This window comes from Cupressus sempervirens, chromosome 4, assembly GCF_028749045.1.
Source record: "Cupressus sempervirens isolate cs-2001-9-10 chromosome 4, ASM2874904v1, whole genome shotgun sequence".
NCBI lineage: Eukaryota > Viridiplantae > Streptophyta > Pinopsida > Cupressales > Cupressaceae > Cupressus > Cupressus sempervirens.
In genome coordinates, this window is record NC_143121.1 from 515,564,090 (window position 1) to 515,583,042 (window position 18,953).

At 40.8% G+C, this 18,953-nt stretch overlaps 3 protein-coding genes across 3 annotated transcripts in view; 1 reads left to right on the forward strand and 2 right to left on the reverse strand.

Annotated features, from left to right (window-relative positions):
• LOC149562193 (Protein kinase superfamily protein) overlaps positions 1 to 18,953 on the forward strand; it is a 32,705-nt gene that overhangs the window by 9,125 nt on the left and 4,627 nt on the right. The gene's annotated exons all lie outside the window — the stretch shown is intronic.
• LOC149562194 (uncharacterized) lies at positions 7,137 to 8,102 on the reverse strand. Its single transcript, XM_089825737.1, has 2 exons — positions 8,027 to 8,102; positions 7,137 to 7,891 (listed from the first exon to the last, which is right to left on the reverse strand). Exon 2 carries the CDS (start codon positions 7,875 to 7,877, stop codon positions 7,314 to 7,316), a length of 564 nt encoding a protein of 187 aa, XP_089681863.1. The 5' UTR covers positions 7,878 to 7,891; positions 8,027 to 8,102; the 3' UTR covers positions 7,137 to 7,313.
• LOC149562195 (uncharacterized) lies at positions 8,972 to 9,505 on the reverse strand. Its single transcript, XM_089825738.1, has 2 exons — positions 9,292 to 9,505; positions 8,972 to 9,174 (listed from the first exon to the last, which is right to left on the reverse strand). Exons 1-2 carry the CDS (start codon positions 9,503 to 9,505, stop codon positions 8,972 to 8,974), a joined length of 417 nt encoding a protein of 138 aa, XP_089681864.1.

Sequence of the window (18,953 nt, forward strand, 5' to 3'; positions counted from 1 at the left end):
TCATTAATTAAATCTTTTAATTAGACTTATTTAATAGAAAATTCATCAAAGACTCATAAAACAACATACGCACAAAAGACTCACGGGTTTTAAAAAGGGTAGACAGTCTGTTACAGTCCTCTTTGCAGGACAAGTATTTTAGGCTATGGCTGGGATTGGACCTGATCATTATCTCCCCATTCTCACCATTTGAGTATTTGTTATTGGGCATGCTCATTTTGGCAATTTAGGGAAGTCAATGCCTGGTACCTGCATCCTGCTTAAAAGACAAGCATGTACATGTATATAATGTATATCTAAACTAAATAGGCAATGGCGGGGAGTGGTGCATCGTGTAAATCCCGACTAGCAGGTGACTACGACTCCCTCCCCTAACCACATCAAACACATCAGACAGAAAGATAAAATAAACATGCGCACCATACACATGCAAGTATGGGGTAAGTATCATAAAAATCACAAGTATAATATCGAATGCATACATATAATAATGCATCTCTATCAATACAACATAATAATCATTAAAGACATCACGTTAACATTGTTATGAAAGAAACCACATTTACTAATTAGGAATCATCAAGACATCATTAACAACACGTGAAATGAAATCAACTAAGCAATCATCACTAATATATCACTAATCCAAGTCATGAAATAATATCATAATATTGTAAATCCAGTATCTCTAAAACTAATTAATGCATAAAATCGACCTAAAAGAATTTGACAATGATAACAGAAATGCGATTTAGGGGCAGGCACTACATAGTTTCTCGTCTCCTAGCATCCTTGGCTTTCTTCCTTTTGGTTGAAGATTGGTAGCTGCAGGAGCTATCTGCTATACCTGTGATGATTATCTCTATTGAAATTGTCATCTTCCCAAGCATTTGGTCGCTGGCTGAAAGGCATTCAATGAATATTAGCTCTTGTACCGTAATGGTAAACAGGAGAAGCTGTAGATGAAGATATATGCTTTGGTTCTCAGTTCACACAAATTTTCAGTTAATGATGATATTTTTGATATACCATGTCATGCTGGTGGTCTGTATGGTAGATTTCAGATTTTTGCTTGTATGCCTTCTTTCAGGTTGCAGGTAAGGCAGGTAATGGCCTGATTACCCAACATCAACAACAATTCCCCAACATCCCTATATCTTTCATTTATGATTCTTTTATGAATACTGCACTAATATATGCAAATTCTAGAACAGAAAGGCTGATGTAGCAGATTTGAAGTTGAGTATGATCATATTGTTTCAAGTAACGATTGACAATAGTTTGATTAAAGTAACATCTCTTGTCAAACTGATATTCATGAAAAATTTGGAGCCAGTTTAGATGCACGAACAAAGTCTCTGGACTTAGTATCAAACTATATGGGAGTGCTTTGGTGGTCAACAAGGAGAAAGCTGTCTCTTTCGCTGTTGGTTTAAGGAGTATAATAATAACACAAAGTGAAGTTGGAATCTGGTGATATGGAAAGTATTAGCAAATCTTAGAATGTACTTAATAGTACAAATCAGAAATCCTAAGATGTAAAGTTCTATATGAATAGTAATGATATTGACAAGCTTGAGTTTGCAGGTAAGAATCCTGATAAATTTCTTTACAGAATCTGGTATAAGTTATCACATTACAAGGGGCTGCAGATGTCTCAGCAAACGTTGAGGTGGGAGACGAGAATATTGTGGCGTAGACCTCAAGGAACAGGAAGCTAGAAGGATTGAGACAAAATCATAAACGTACAATAGAGGTCTTTCTAAATCAATTGCCTCATAAAGGCTACGGCTTTCATTCTTTAAAGAATGATCTGATTTTTCTTCCAACAGCTTATAACATGTTCCTATCAAGTGCATAAAAAAATAGAATCCATCTAAAGATTCAAATTGTTTCAGATGCAGTGAGGAACTTGATGAAGTCAGAAACAAAAAAAGATTATTTGAAGAGTATGAGATAATAGCCTTATTGGGAATGATATGAGATTTGAAGCTGCATGCAAACATATAAGCAATGAGCTCGCAGAGAGAGATGCAACTTCTGGCTAAAGTGTACAATATGTGCATGATTTTTGCATTCTGGATATCCTCTTGATTAGATAGATAGGGAAAATTAGTGGAAGGAATTTCCTTTTACAGAAGGTATGGGCTATAGGGAACTTTCATCTTCATTGGACTTTAGATTTGATTTGAAAGGTACAAGCTACTTTGAGCACAAGGTAAGCCTTTTTATTATTTTTGCTCCTCCTAGCCAGTTCTATTTTAGGAGTTGCCCAGATTGTCTTTTCTCTTCCTTTCTATCCTATCATTTAATGCCTTCTCATGGTTGGGATGAAACCTGTAGAGTTGGGTGAACGTAGTCCCATACCAAAACAATGTTTATTTTCAGTTCTGTCAACTTGATTACCCATGCCATTTCCTTGCTTGCTAAGTGTTCATTTTCAGGACCCCAAGGTTATTTTAGGATGCAAAGGACTCTGGGAGCAAAGAACATATGAGCAATGATAATTCTAACAAGAAGCAAGTAATAAGACAATCAATAGGACCATTGAGATGATGTTTCCTTATGTGCTTTTGCCAAACTATCCTTGGGAAATCATGTAAGGTAAGCTGCAGTAATGGTGGTCACTGGAGAAGGCTGGTCTCTGGATGCAAGCTTAGGTGATTTTAAACAAAACAGATAACCCTTAGATGTGCTTTCTAAGATAAACAGTATTCCTTACTTGATAGTGCATTATCTCCTGTAATAAAATTGATACTAATCTTTGTAGTCATTACACAAGTTCATCAAATAAAATTAAAAATACTGAACGTGGATGATACTTCTGATGCAAAAATATGCTATAATGTTCTTGTCAAATAATCATACTTATTTAAGCTTCATCTGTATTTACTAATATTATTATCAAATAATCATACTGATTTAAAGGTCTTCTGTATTTGCTATTTAATGTTTTGTTCAGTGTGGCTTGTTAGTTTACTTATTGTAGCTGCCAATTAACATCAGAATTCTGATATGCAAAATAAATAAATATATATATATATATAAAACAAAAGGCAAAGCCTTTATATTATATTAATAAAATTTATAGCTTTAACGTATAGAAATGGATGGCAAAAGCCATAGTTGCAGACTAACAGAATGACTGCTGTAAATTGTAAGTGCCAGTGGGAAAAAACTAGATGAAGACCTAATACTATTATTGCCCTGTTAGCATACATATCCATGCTGCACAACACAAATACTTAAAGCTATAAACATTCTGCATTGTAACTACTGCAGAAGACTCTTTCGATATAACCAAAATTTCCAACAAAAAACTATCCCGTGATAAAAAACTGGGTTTCATTCATTCATTTGTTCATGAGTATGCTGGTTCAGTGGGCATGAAGGAACATATTTCGGGACCCTGGAGCAGGAAGCATGGCTATGGCTCCTCCCGTGAAGACCGCGTGCATGTTGAAGGCTAAAATATGAATCAGTTGGAAGATCACCACACTGTTCTTTATTGCCATGATCGCGCTGGAGCAGTGTAAAAAGGCACTTTAGATTTTGCTAGCTTCACCAATGGCTGCCTGAGATAATCAGTATGGCTTGCTAAAACCCTGTTAAGAGCACGAAAAACGAAGACTTTCAAACTGTATTTCATAGCATCATTCAAGAGATCATACGGATAACCTCTGTCAAGCTTATCGTGAGGTAAAATGCCTCCAATCCTTGCCTTGCCAGACCATAGATCATAATTTTGCAGTGAAAGAAGCAAAGATCTTTCAGAAATGACACCAACCCTAAGCACTTTGTGAGCTAACTGGAGTAACTCAGGCTCAGACTGTAAAAGATCACGTGTGTTTGAAAGGGAAATGGACACAATCTGACTGGGTAAAGAGTATGTGGAGACAGAATTTCTTCCCTAATGAACAATCTCACATTTCAAGCACTCTGGACAATCCATTTGCAACAGCAGAGTAAGGATTTCATCAGATTATGCGTGCTGTGAGTGATGAGCCCAAACTAATAAGCTGTAATTTGGCGCACAATACTCCATCTACCAGGTGAGACAATGTGAGCACAGATAAGAGTCCTTGTTGTTGAATGCCGACTCTGCAGAGCTCAAGTTTGAGGCTGCCATACACATGCAAATGCAAATTAAAACTCAAGGTAATAATGCACAGATATGGGAACCCAGAGATGGTAAAGCTTGGCTTAATGTGAGGTACTAGTGCACAGAATTCAAATGAGTGGGATGTGAAGTGGGCAGAGGAGTGAATTAATGCAAGGCTGATACAGATCTGCCAGCAAAGAGTGGGAGGGGCAGATGTGGTTTTGCAAGGAATGAGTGTTTGCAAATGGCACGTAGGAAGGGCCTTGAAAGGCAAGTACGTAGTTTGGGAAAGAAACAGTGGCGGAGAGAAGCACTGAATTTTGAAAACTGCAGAACATGTGGAGAATGTGAAAAAGATTTTGGGAAATCTCAATGACGTTAGACAAACGCAATAGTCACAGGACAGGAGTGGTCATGTGCCAACTTGGCAATGTGATGGAAAAGGGTGTGGGGCATCATTACAACGGACGTTCCTTTCCTAGCGTGGGCAGCTACAGCTGGAAATGCCGATGATATGCAAAATATTCAGTACAATGTAATAGAACAGTGTCTTGAGTGTGAACCTTTGTCAAGGCAAATAATTCTCCTTGTTTATAATATAAATGGTGTAGTGGCAATTTTTGCTGCTTGCCTAAAACAAAGGCGAGGTTTTTTGACATCATGTTTGGGACTCAATGGTTCTTATAACCAATTCTGATAAGTACAACAAAATGGGATTCAACTAACTTAAATCAGTTTTATGCTGGGTTGCATGGGTACACATATCCACACCCCTTGTTAAGCGTACGCACGTACCCTAGTACCGGGTACATGCTGTTGTCCGGCAAATTGGGTAGTTAGATGGTTACTAGTATGGGCATGGTTGTGTCGTTCCATTGGCATCGTGTCAGATATTATAAATGTGGCATACACTTACGTATTTGGCATCATTGTATGGAACACTATTGTTATGTATGGAAGCATTTGATGAATGAATAATATTTTACATTGTTAAGTTATATGTTTCTTTCTTGTTCACTTACGGGCTGAACATTTGGCGTTATTGCCAGTTTGAATCCAGAGTTGTAGTGAATGAAAGGTTGAGGGTAAATGGGAATACCCGTGCCAAACAATTGGAAAAAAAATGAGGACGATGAAACAAAACTCCTGGAAGGCGAGCACAAGGCAACCCAAAACTTCCACATCCTGTACTGCGTAAGCCTCAAAACCTTCGTATGGAGAGAAGCCGTGGAGAATGAGGTGATACAAAACACGGTGTAATGCCATGCATGCAAGCCCAACACCGAATTCCTAGACCAACTTCCCCGTTTAATTGCACAAGCATACCTTTCTCAGAAGAGAAGTAGGGAAGAAGTGGAACAAGAGGAATGTTGTCAAGAAACCCTAAAGACTTTCTATGAGGAGGGAGACGCACAGAGTCGCAAAGCTAAACCATGAGCTTTTGTGCCATGGTACTAAGAACACTCAAGGGTTTGTAATTGTCGCATGAGTCGACTGCATGATGTATATAGATTAAATAAATAAAAGAATGTTTGGTTTTGTTTTTTATTATAATGGTATATGTCAAATGCCCAATCTTTTAAATAAAAGTAGGAACTTGAGGGAGGATATTGATTAATTATAATCTGTGTGGGGAGATATAATCCAAGCCGAACGAAGGCGGTGGCTAAGGCAACTTGCCGAAGAACGGACTGTGGGGCAGTCAGAGGAATCACCAAGTGTGGTAGAAGGCAACCACGCAGGGGGCGCAGGAACCATTGAAGGATGCCACAATTCGCCAGAACGATGAGTAAGGAGCAACCAGGTGTTGCTTGAGAAAACTCAACACAAATTAATTGTGCTCGAGGAGACAAGGGAACCGTTTCTACATTCATCCTATACACCACTACGAGAGGGAACTTGTGAAGAAGTAGGAAAGGAGGCGAGGCCAACAAAAGACACCAGGGCCCGAGAAAGTGTTGGAGGGACACTGCACGATGGTCAGAGTAACCCGTTGGGACAATTTCCAAATAGTTCTGAGACACAATTGAGTGGTCATCAAAGGACAAGAAACACAATGTCTCAGAAATAAAAACTCCCAAAGTTCACAGGTGACGGGAAGGAAGACCGTGTACACCATTGTCGTACATGTTAAACCATATGGACCGCCAACTGGGTAACCGACTCGGAGGAGTGGTTGAACCAGTTTCCAGCTAGCCTACGGGGAGTGGCGATGGATTGGTTCTCAGATATGGACAAGACGAAAATCACCACATGGGATGACCTAAAGAAAGAATTTCAAGTAGAATTTCGACTGCTACGGGATGACAACGAGGTTGTTGCCGAGATCTACAATTGCAAACAAGGAAAAAAGGAAAACATACGAGCCTACAATCAAAGGCTCAAGGATGTTCTTAGCAGGATGGGTACTCAACTTGTGGATGAATTAAAGAAGCGGTGGTTCGTAGAAGGACGCTGCGGGGCACTGAGAAGGAAGATGAAGATAGTCCTGCCCACATCATACACAGATGCCTACGATCGTGCCATGAACTTGGAAAGTGAGGGCAAGATGACAAAGAAAAAGAAGAAAAGCAAATTCTCATTTTCCTATGAGAGGGATGAGTCCTCTCAAGAGGAAAGTAGTGCCGACAGCGATGACAAACCCAACAAGAAAAGTACAGGCTCTCCAAAAGGACATGGAACGGATAAGGAAGGAGTTCAAGTCCATGAAGGGAACAACTAACCGTACAGAGGAGGGAGAAATATTGTGTATCGATTGCAAAGTAACAAGAATCGGAATCGGCAAGGCCGAAACGAATCGTGAATCGGCAATGAATCGGCGATGAATCGGCAAATTTGAAAAAACCCTTTAAATTTAAAGATTTTAACAATTTAAAACTTATTTCATGCACCCTTTATTGAATATAACTTAAACACACTATAACATCATCAAATAGAAGTTAAAACTTAACATACATAAACATGAAACATAAAATCCATCACATATGTAACTATGTTATCTAAAATGTAAATTGTAGGCTAGCTGAAGTAAATAGAAATCAAATGATCACAATGATTTAAATCATAGAATGTATGTAAGATGATCCATAAGACATCAAATCATAAATGTATGTAAGAATCTAAGATGAAGATCCATGAAAGTTTGAAACATATGTCTATCAATGATTTAGTATCAATATTTGTAAACAAAATATAAAAACAAGGCTCCAGCTCAAGCTTCAAACTCATAGTCATCATCATCATCCTCAACATCATCCTGAAGCTCGGCTGCAGCCTCAGCCTCTGAGTATCCAGTCTGCCTAGTAGCAAGGCGTCTAATGTAGGTCTTAGAGGACTGCCGAGCCATATCTCCCGCATGTAAGATGGGCTCATGAACGTCGCTAGGGCCTGTGCCTATGCGTGCACGTGTGCGTCTACCAATGCCTGAAGAACGTGCTCTAGCTGCCTCAACCTCTATATCCACCTGGTCAACCCACACACGGTCTTCCTCAGTGAAGACTGGATTCACAACCTCTGTGAGCCACTCTGATTCTGGATCAATCTCCTCCAAAATGATCGGAGAGGATTCAGTGCCCAAAATCTGTCTGATCCTAAGACGGAGGTTGTAATGAACAAAGACAATATCATTCAACTTCTGCACTGTCAACCTGTTTCTCCTTTTCGAATGGATGTGCTCGAACATGGACCAACTGCGCTCACATCCAGAAGCGCTGCTTGGCTGACTCAGAATACGAATGGCAATTTTTTGAAGTTTTGGGGTTGTGGCCCCAAACATTTGCCACCATCTATCTGCAATAAGGGAAAAATTGAAAATAGAAACAATTAGTCTCATTTACAAATTACAAGTTAACTCTAAAATTACATAATCAACTTTAAGATTAGAATCTAGATTCATGAACATTGAATATATTATTTAATTTTTACTTGGCTGTAGTGTTGTCTAAGCATTTATGGCCATCCTGCCAGAGAAAAGTGGCCCCTCTTTATTGTTGAATTGGTCTAGCTCAACAATCGCAGCAGCGCTATCTTCATCGCTACTCAACCTCTGAATCACTGTGTATAAGCCAGTGAGAACCTCCGCATCCGCCTTGAACTTAGGACGGAAACGATATGCCGGATTCAGAAAGTAAGCTGCTGCATGGATGGGTCGATGGAGCTGATTCTGCCATCTCCTATCGATGATGTCCCAAATAGGGCCATACCTCTCCTGCACTCCTGCATATTGGGCTCTGATGGCCTCCTTGGCCCTATCCATGCCCTCATAAATGTAGCCCATAGAGGGCTTCTCCCCATCAGCAGTTCGTAGCAAAGCTACAAGGGGCTCAGTGACCTACATATAAAGTAAAACAAAAAACTTGAGTCAAAACTTAAATATAAAATAATATAACTTAAAGTAAAAGTAAAATACTAAATGTTAAATTGCAATAAATTTACCTGTAGGATTTCTCTAGCGGGTTTCCAAAAACCATCCTCATCAAATATGCAATCCGCCACATCTATCCCTACAGTGGTCGTAGCATAGGAAGAGGAAATCCACTCCCGCCCAACAAACATGCTCCTCAATTCATCCCTTGATGTCAACAAGGACTACAAGGTGATGAAATTCGAGGCAAACCTTGTGATACCTGGGCGAGCTAACTCTTTGCCTTCTGTGTACTTCCTCATTGTGCTAAGGACAAATGAATGATTATAAATGAATTTGCATATGTTTTTGCCCTTTCCACACATGACTTGACAAACTCAAGTTTGCCAATTTCCTCCAACATGAGGTCAATGCAATGTGCCGCACAAGGGGACCAAAATATGGTGGGGTGCCTCTCCATCAAAAGTTTACTTACAACAATTTTAAGTCAATTAGAAATTCAAATTTCAAAATTCAAATAAATTTATTTTCAAAACTTGAAAAGTTAAAAGTTTACCTGTAGCAACATAACTTGCTGCATTATTCGTCACCACTTGGATCACATTTTGTTCTGCCACCTCTGCTATGACTTCCTCAATAGCCTCACATAAGTATGTGGCATTTTTTACATGTGCGGAAGCATCAATGGATTTGATGAACATGGTATATCCTACAAGTAACAAAACAACGAATTAGAATATTAAAATTAAATGGATCATCAACAAATTAGCATTCAACAAATCAAAATTTACAATTATGTATGTAGGAAAGTAGAATGATCAATTACCTCCACAGGATACAAGAAAATTGAGGAGTGTTCTATTCCTCCTATTTGTCCAACCATCAGTCATGATGGTGCAACCCTTTGCAATCCACTCCTTTCGGTTCTCCTCGAGCTCAGCCCTCATGTCCTCTACCATCTCATCCAAGAGGTATCCGCTCAACTCAGCCTCAGTTGGGGCTTTAAACCCCGGACCACAAATAGCAACCGCATCTATCATGTTCTGCCAATAAGGAGCCCTGTCACAAATAAAAATTTAGATGTCAAAGACTCAAATTATAAAACAAGTAAATATAATTAAAGTTTTACTTTTATTTTTAATTTTAACTTTAAAGAAAATAACGAAAAAAGAATCAATTACCTGGCTGCAATAAATGGAATGTTGCAAAAGCACCAAAATTTGCGTATCTCCTTTCTGGCAGCATTATGAATTTCCTTGTTCAAACCCATGCCCTCAAGCGTGGGTTGGGAACCAGGAGTAGTGCGGGGCACAAAGTAACTATCCATTCTGTTTTTCCGCACTCTAGGCTGCAATAGGTTGGTGTGGGACTCTGTTTCAGTATGTGACCGACTAGCACTAGCACGAGCAGAAGAACTAGGATAAAAAGGAGGCCTAGAAGAACCCTCTCCAACACAACCTACAGATGCAGAAGTTGATGCAGATGCAGATGTGGATGCGGTTGCAGATGCGGATGCGGGAACATGGGAGCCAATACCCCTTAACCCTTCAAGTTGCATTTTCCTATTGGCTTTGTCTTTTTCAATTTTTTCTAATGCCATTAAGCAAGTGCGTTTTGCCTCAGGAGTTTGGTGAGTGCAAATTGTAACATCGTGTCCAGGTATAGCAGCAATGTGGTATTTCAATCAATAAATACCCCCAGAAGTTATTTTTTCTTTACAAAAAATACATTTTGTTTGATATTTGGTTCTTCCAGGAAACTCTTCGTTATATTTCCAACATTCATCTTTTCTACCCATTGCGAATTTGCAAAAAATGAAAGCAAAGGCTGCTGCAATAAAAATTTATATGTAAAATATCAAAGTTTGAAGCTAATAAAAGCTACAAAACAACAAACCCTAGTTTGCAACTTAGTAAAAATAAAGAACATTCAAGATCTAAACTAAAAATCTTGAAAACTATAAAAATTTAACAAAAAATGCATAATACACTAACATGCCAAAAAAAAAAGAGCACTTACCTCTTGCAAATGAGTTGAGAAGTGTTGAGATTGGCTCCCTAATGCTCCCAATGCAATTGATGGCCTCCCCAAATGGATTGCTGATCTCTTTTGTGCTCTTTCTTCTTGCCGGTTAGAAACCTATGGCTTTTCTTTTCTCTTCTTCTCTCTCACTTTTCCTCTCTTCTACTCATGTTAAACAAATAGAAGGCCCTTTAGGGTTATAACAAAGAGAATAGGTCAAAAACAAAGTAAAAAAAACAAGCAATTTTTTAAAATTTTACAACTCTATACTTTATTGGCCGCGGGCGATTCATGCCGATTTTTCCAGGCGATTCATGCGATTTTTTGGATGAATCGCCTGAATCGGTGATTCACCTGAAGAAATCGGCAATGGCGATTTCCGACTCCAAAAAAATCGCCATTGCTGAATCTAATTGCTGAATCGCCGATTCAGGTGATTTTATGGCGATTCTCGTTACTCTGATCGATTGTAAAGAAAAAGCAAACACAAAGGGAGCATGTCCTAAGAAGGCAATGTGCGATATTTGTAAGGTTTTGGGCCATTCTACGAAGTAGTGCCCCTACAACATGAAGACACGAAGCCAACAAATACTTTTCACGTAGGAATAACCATCCACCTTTGGTACTAATAACGAGACGTAGGGGAACGACAACAATGCCACATCTGACGGCTACAAAAATAACCGTTGAGGGGGACGAGGTCGAAATAACGATGAGAATCGGATACAGCATGATTCCACGAGAAGGCCCATAATCCAATGTCGTGCATGTAGCCAATGGGGCTACTTTGCGAGAGATTGCCCGTAGGGTGACACCTCAGAAATTGTGTTGATGGTGTGGTCTAAGGGACCATGAAGACGCTGATTGCCCAAAACAAGTTAACCTCCTTAATATTGATGAGGAGAAAGTTTTTGTTCTCACCCGCAACTAGGCCAAGCAGGTAACATATCTAGATCCTTGCACCAAGAAGCAAAGGTTGCAGGAGGCACGGGAAGAAGTAGAAAGGACGATAAAGGGTACAAAAGGTATCAAAGATACTACTCCTGGACGAACAGAGGGGAAGAACAACTTGATCCAAATGTTGCAAATGGAGGTGCCTGTTAAACTTCAAGACCTATTATAAATAGTACCGCAATTAAGAACGACATTATTAAACACTTACACAAACCTGCCAAGAGTACTAAAGACACATGAACAACCAACGTTACCAGGAGGATTAACCATAGATCCATGTTGATGACAATAGGCAATGGCTATCACCTGACAGTGGTCGAGATGGGAATCCTCGAAACCATCTTGACATACACCATTGTGGATAGTGGGTCTGGGGTGAACGTCCTTCCGGAGGAGACATGGAAGAAACTTGTCAACCCTACTCTATGGCCGATTGCATTCAACCTGCTTGATGCTGACCAACAGGGGACAAAGTTGTTGGGGACCCTGGTGGCTCATCAGGTAACCATCGGGACACAACCCTTTCTGCTTGATTTCATTGTGATTCCCTTGAAGAAAAAGGGATACGATGCCATTTTTGGAAGAGGATGGCTGGTGGTAGCTAAGGCGAATCACAATTGGAAAAAGAATATGCTGTCGATGGAAAGCGGAGAGCTGAAGTTAGCCATTGACCTCCAAACTCAAACAATAAGTGAAGGAATGGTGTTGTCATCGGAGTTTGAGTCATACAGGGAACATTAGATGGATGAGGGAAGAACCCGCATGGATCCAAACGACGAGGGCATTTTGGAATTGGAGGAATGTTTAAGAGATGACACTTGTTCAATGAATGGACTTTTCCATTGGTAGATGGAAGACTATGAGCTCTTCCACTCGTACATGCTTGGCATCGAGGAACTGGAAGGTGAGGAGGTATTCCAACCAGAGTTTGTGGAATACAAATAAGGCACCGCAGAGATCAATGAGAGTCCCGCCCATTGCTTTGAAGGGAAAGCCATTAGATACGAAGAGCCGTCTGTGGAGCCCATCAATCTTGGCAACACAGAAAATCTGAGGAACATACTTGTTGGAGACGTTTGGAACGCCGTACTTTATGGAGTATAAAGATGTATTTTTCTGGACTTATAAGGATTTAAAAGGGGTCTCGCTAGAGATGTGTGTTCACTGCATACCCTTGGTGGCCGAAGCCATACCTTTGCGGAAGCGATCGTACAAAATGAATAAGAACTACGCGGCATGCATAGATGAGCAACTCCAATGAATGCTGGAAGCTGAAATAATATTCAAATTCCAAACAAGTGAATGGGTGTCACCAATTGTGATATCCATGAAGAAGGATGAGATCCAAATCCGGATATGTGTAGACTTTCGGTGCCTGACAATAAAAGATCCCTTTCCCATTTTGTTCACAGACACAATTCTAGAAGAAGTGGCTGGGCACGAGATGTACTCCTTGATGGATGTATTCTTTGGCTATAACCAAATCTCCATTGTTGAAGAAGATAAATTGAAAACTACCTTTGTGGTGGAGGTTGGACTATATGCGTACAATTGGATGTCCTTCGGATGTCCTTCGGATTGTGTACACACTTGATACATCTCAGAGAATCATTTTACACATATTTGACAAAATGTCAGTAGGCAACTTCCATGCATTTTTGGATGATTGGTCCATCTTCAGTGGACACTTGAAGGCACTCTAGGAATGTATGGAGAGGTGTCGGTGGGCAAGGCTAACACTGAACCCTAAAAAGTGTCGGTTCATGGTTCCTCAAGGCAAATTACTTGGGCACATTGTTTGCAAGTCAGGATTGAAGACCAACCCAAACAAAGTGTGGGTGATTGTGGAAATGGAAGCCCCGACAGAGGTAATTGGAGTGAAATCCTTTCTCGGGCACATTGGATACTATAGACGGTTCATAAAGAACTTCCCCCAAATTGCTCTTCCACTCAACAAGTTGACGTGGAAGGGAGAACCGTACATCTGGAGCTCGAAGCAAGAGACTGCCTTCATAGAGTTGAAGAATAGATTGTTGGGCACACCCATCTTGGCATACCCAAATTTGGACAAGGAGTTCTATGTCCATGTGGACTCTAACTTTGCCATAGGTGCAACGTTGGTGCAAATTGGCGACCATGGCCTTGATCACCTAGTATATTTTGCAAGCTGACTATTGTCAAAAGCTGAGATGAATTACACTACCATCGAAAGGGAGGCCTCAGGATGGTGTACGCTATAGAAAAGTTTCGACATTACCTCTTGCCTACACCATTCACCTTTTACGTGGACCACTAGGTGCTGATGTACCTGGTGAACAAACCAATTATCCAAGGAAGGATTAGTAGATGGTTGTTACTACTGTAGGAGTTCACCTTCACCATTATTGTGCGACTTGGGAAAAGCCATGTCATTGCTGACTAGCTCTCCCGAATTAGGTTATGAGAGCCACCAGAAGGGGTCTATGATGATTTTTCAGATGCACACTTGTTCAGGATTGCCATTCTTCCAGGATGGTACAAGTCTATTGGGGAATATCTATCCATGTCCCAATTTTCGAGGGAGATGCCACTAGGCAAACGATGGAAGCTAGTGTTAAGGAGCTAGAATTTCCAATTGACAAATGGTCTCCTATATAAGATGGGCCAGGACCAAGTGCTAAGGTGATGCATGATGGAAGAGGAAATGTAAAGTGTTCTGAGGGAAGCACATGAAGGTCTGGCAGGCGGCCACATGGACCTGACACAACGACATGGAAGGTCCTGCTTGGTAGATTATGGTGGCCCACACTTTACAATGATGCACGAGAATGGGTGGTTAAGTTATGATACATGCTAGAGCTGACAAACCACTTAAGTGAGACTTCATGCCGTTAAACCCTTCCCCCGTTCAGTTGTTTGAATGTTGGAGACTAGACTTCATGGGTTCGTTGAAGGCCAGTAGGGCTTGACATTAACGATATGTGGTAGTGACCATTGAATATTTAACAAAGTGGGTAGAGGCATGGCCACTGCTCGACAACTCTGCAATAAGTAGCGCAAAGTTTTTATATGAATAGATCACACGGTATGTCATACCGATCTAGTTGACAAGTGACAGAGGAGGTCACTTTGTGAATCATGTGATTAGATTGCTGATGATTGAATTCAAGATTCTTCATTCGTTATTGAGTCCGTATTACCCACGAGCCAATGGCCAGGTGGAAGCGAAAAACAAAATTCTCATGGCCATCATATATAAATCATGCGGAGTAGAATAGGCAGACTGGGAGGAAAAATTGCCCTTGGCACTATGGGCCTATTGCATAACATTCAAAGTCACAATTGGACAAACACTGTTCTAGTTAATGTTTGGGCAAGAAGCTGTGGTACCAGCTGAATTCATGGTCTTGAGCCTTCGGTTTGCAATTGAAAATAGACTCGAAGATATGGAGAGTTTACAAGAACACCTATATCAACTGAACAAATTGGATGAACGAAGATTAACAATGCAATGGGCGACGGAGGTGGCGTAGTCCCATTGGAAGGCATGGCACGATAAACATTTGAAAAGGACAAGGTTCTAGCCAGGCTAACTGGTGCTTTGGTACAATGGTCGCAACGAGATAAAACCTGGGAAATTCAAGGTCAAATGGCTTGGACCATATAAAATCAAATAAGTTTGCGATAATGGTTCTATAAAATTATGGACCTTGGACGAGCAAGAAATTCCTAATGCCATTAACGGATCCAAGGTAAAGATCTATCATGAATGACAAGAAGGCGAAGTAAAGGGTGATACTAGCCGAAAATTAGACTTAAGAAGTTAAAAAATAAAAATAAAAAAATAAAAAAATAAAAATAAAAAAACCATAACTGGAGTTGTCTCGTGGGCAATTATCTCGTGGACAAGCATTCCGCAGCAAGTGTCCCATGGACCATGTTTTGTGGACATGTGCCTATTGGCCCGCGTGTATAAGAAGCTACCACGAAGAATGGCGAAAATAAAAAACCAAGAACTCCCACGGAGCATTTTGCAAGACTCTCGCAGAGAAAGAAAAATATAAGGGCGTGAAGCAGAAAAAACTCCCACGGAGAATCTCAAAGCTGAAAGGGAATTCTCGTGGTGAAGGTGTAAGGAGCATCCACGAAGAGGAAAACACGTCTGTCGAAGATTGAGAAGGGTGATCGCGATTAGGGAAAAGTCTGCCCGTTTGTCAAGAAGTATAAAAGCTCACAACTGCAACAAAGGAAGAAAGAAATGCAGGCATAGTCTGCGGAGGGAAGTAAAACATCCAGAGAAGAAAACATAAAGAGAGCTCGTGGGCATTGAGAGAGAAGAAAAACAAGTGCCACGATTATACACTACAGGAGAGGGATAGAGAATATGGAAAGGGGTTGAAGCAAAACATGCTGCGAAGAAGTGAAAGAGAAGCAACCCTAATAGTCGTTGTTACAATAAAGACAAAACAAGAGACTGTTAGTATGTAGTTTGCAGGGAAAAGAAGACAGTGGAAGGATCAGTTGAACGGGAATAGTGTCGAGATGGACAAGAATGCGAGTGTTGGCCTTAGGAGTCATGTTGCAAGGCTGGGAGCATCCAACAACAAGAAGCAGAAGGTAAAGGCTGACCTTTCACATCTCGCAGTACAATTTGAAGGGCAGAATGGTAGTGAGTGCTGCAGATGGTGGCAATAAACGGCTGCCATAGACCTCATCAAACAAATTTTAATCCGTGTGCATGTACATTGGGCGATACAACTTCCGGTGTTTTTTATTCAGTTGTTTGAGATGATCTTACAACCTATGATCGAAACATACAATAGGCACAATATAACAAGCACATTTGTATACAAAAAGCATTGGATGACAGTCTCCTTCAAAGCTCGAGATTTCAGTAGGGTTCTTGGCATTCCTGGCCAAGGAGGTCGCAAAGTGGTGACCACGAACCACAAATTGCTGCAAGAACGAAGGAGTACTAGGTGAAGTTGGTGGGACGCGACCTCACGCCAAAGGAATTTGAGTTCATAGTAAAGGGTGCTAAGAGTTGAGATTGCGGCGGGAATTCATCTGGGAAGGCCATTGGATACAGTATTATGAATGTGATAAAAAATAGGTTAATTGGGGCAAGTAGGTCTTCGGATATCTCGCTGCCTCAGATTACCTTCATGAATGGCATCATGAATGGTACAATGTATGATTGGGCCACTGTTCTCGCGGATAGAATGGAGAAATTCATGACATTGCAGCATCGGACATTTTATATGCCACATCATGCCATTGATTTGTTTCTGGAAGCAACACTCCATCAAATTCCAACAGATGAGTTTGAAGTCCCACTGAGAGGAAAATTGGTGCCAGGAGAACCCTTAGTATTCTACTGGAGGCATTTGGACACGGTTGGCACAGTGGCCAGCTAGAAGAGGGTATTGCAAGGCTTAGATGTGTACGGTGACACTGATAGCGAATAGGAGGATACAACGAAAGGTAGTGGGATCGATTCAGAGGAATAGAGTACCTTGGTAGAGGCTGGGAATGATGCTACAGTTGGAGGGCCCACACTTTTCACTCCTCTCCAGTTGTCAACTTTGACACACTTGATAGCCACCCCATGCCCCTTATTCCTCCATTTGGCCAGATGCATGCGCTAGTTGTCATGACTCCCATGGCCATGACATAAACCACTAATGTTATGACTCCATGAAACGTCTCAGTAGATCTAGTCACACTAGACTTAGTAGTAGTAGTGTCAACGATAGGGTTAGTGGAGATGCAGGCACCAGAACCCGAGGCTCAAGTTCGAGTAGACATGATCAATTGAGAGGTTGTTGTCACCATAGCTTCATCCTTGTTGACCGAACCCATGAGTGTGGCCCAACCCACACAGCCGACCCAACCAGAGGTCGAGAGTGTTGGAATGACTTAGACAACACAATCAGAGGATGTTGAGGTGATGGATCGAGCCAGTGTATTCTTGAGACAGTAGTTCCGACTCATTCTTGTAGATGTCGGTTCCTCCATTCGGTCCTCGAGATAGGGAGAGGTATTCCCAAGAGTAGCTACCATTCTAGTGCCATAGGAGTTGAGAGTACCACAGTCCAAGGATGCACCTGGAGATGAGGAGACTGCACTGGAGGTGGACGTGGCTGCCACAGAAGAGGCAGAGATGGAGTAGGATGCCGACACTAAGGACAAACTGAATTATGGGTTGGATGAGGAGAGATGCATGGCATACATTAGAGTCATAGAGGTTGTGCTGGAGAGAGGTCAAATTATTGGGCAACAGGCTTTAACTTGTAGGAGGGAGTTGCAGTTGGTCCGAGCCTATATTCAGAGGGGCTGTTCGAAGCATTTTCACTCTTGTTTTGAGGCCAAAGGATGGCCAGCCGTAGAAACACTAGAGATGTTGGCTGATTGGACTGTAGAGCTTGAGTTTGGACCGTGCAATACTGCTATGGAGAAGCTTGCACATGAGATAGTAGGGGCGTATAAAGACGTCTACTATGCTCATCGGTGTGCAAAGGCAGATAGGGAAGTAGAGAGGATTGCAGCTGCGAGGTCCAGGGTAGTTGAGGTAGAAGCTCGACAGAAGCTAGCCATTGAATTGGTAAGCCATCAAGCAACATGGACTGCCGAGCGGGCAACATTCTTGCAAGACAAGGAAAAGGCCGAGCAAGGATTGTAGGCGACCTAGACTTAGGCCATGGAAGCAACACTTCTCATGAAGGAGGTGGTGGAAGTCAACACATGGATGCAGAAGGACTTACGTATACGCATTGATCAAGTCTACGAGTTGTGCTAGCTGTTGAACACTTCAGGGATGTAACCTCCTCCCTAGTCTATGATGTTTCTATATTTGTATGTTGTCTCCTAATTTTGTTAGTTTTGAGTCGCCAGGAGACGAATTTTCTTGTTTGGGGGGGGATGATGTCCAACAAATTGGTAAGTTAGACGGTTACCGGTACGGGCATAGTTGTGTCTTTCATTGGCACCGTGTCGGATATTATAAATATGGCATACACTTATGTATTTGGCATCATTCTATGGAACATTATTGTTATGTATGGAAGCATTTGATGAATGAATAAATGTATTTGGCATCATTCTATGGAACATTATTGTTATGTACAGAAGCATTTGATGAATGAATAATATTTTACATTGTTAAGTTATATGTTTCTTTAAGTTATATGTTTCTTTCCTGTTCACCTACGGGTTGAACACCAAGTACTGGGTACTTAGTGGAGAGCATCATAGCTAAGGACTTTGATTAAGATTTCTAATTTTTGGTTCAGTTTTTTGTTTGCGTATCATTTTGTTGTTTATCAAGCTTAATTCAATATGTAATCAATTTGAAACTTTGATTCAATGCTGATTAAGAGTAAACTTTATCACTGTTCAAGTTGGCAGTTTATCATTTGCAATATGGCATTGTCGGTTATGCATCTAAACATTTTCTCATCTATTATTATTACAAAAATATTACAAATCTAAAACTGAAAACAAAACATTACATTTGCAAACTTTATCAGTGTT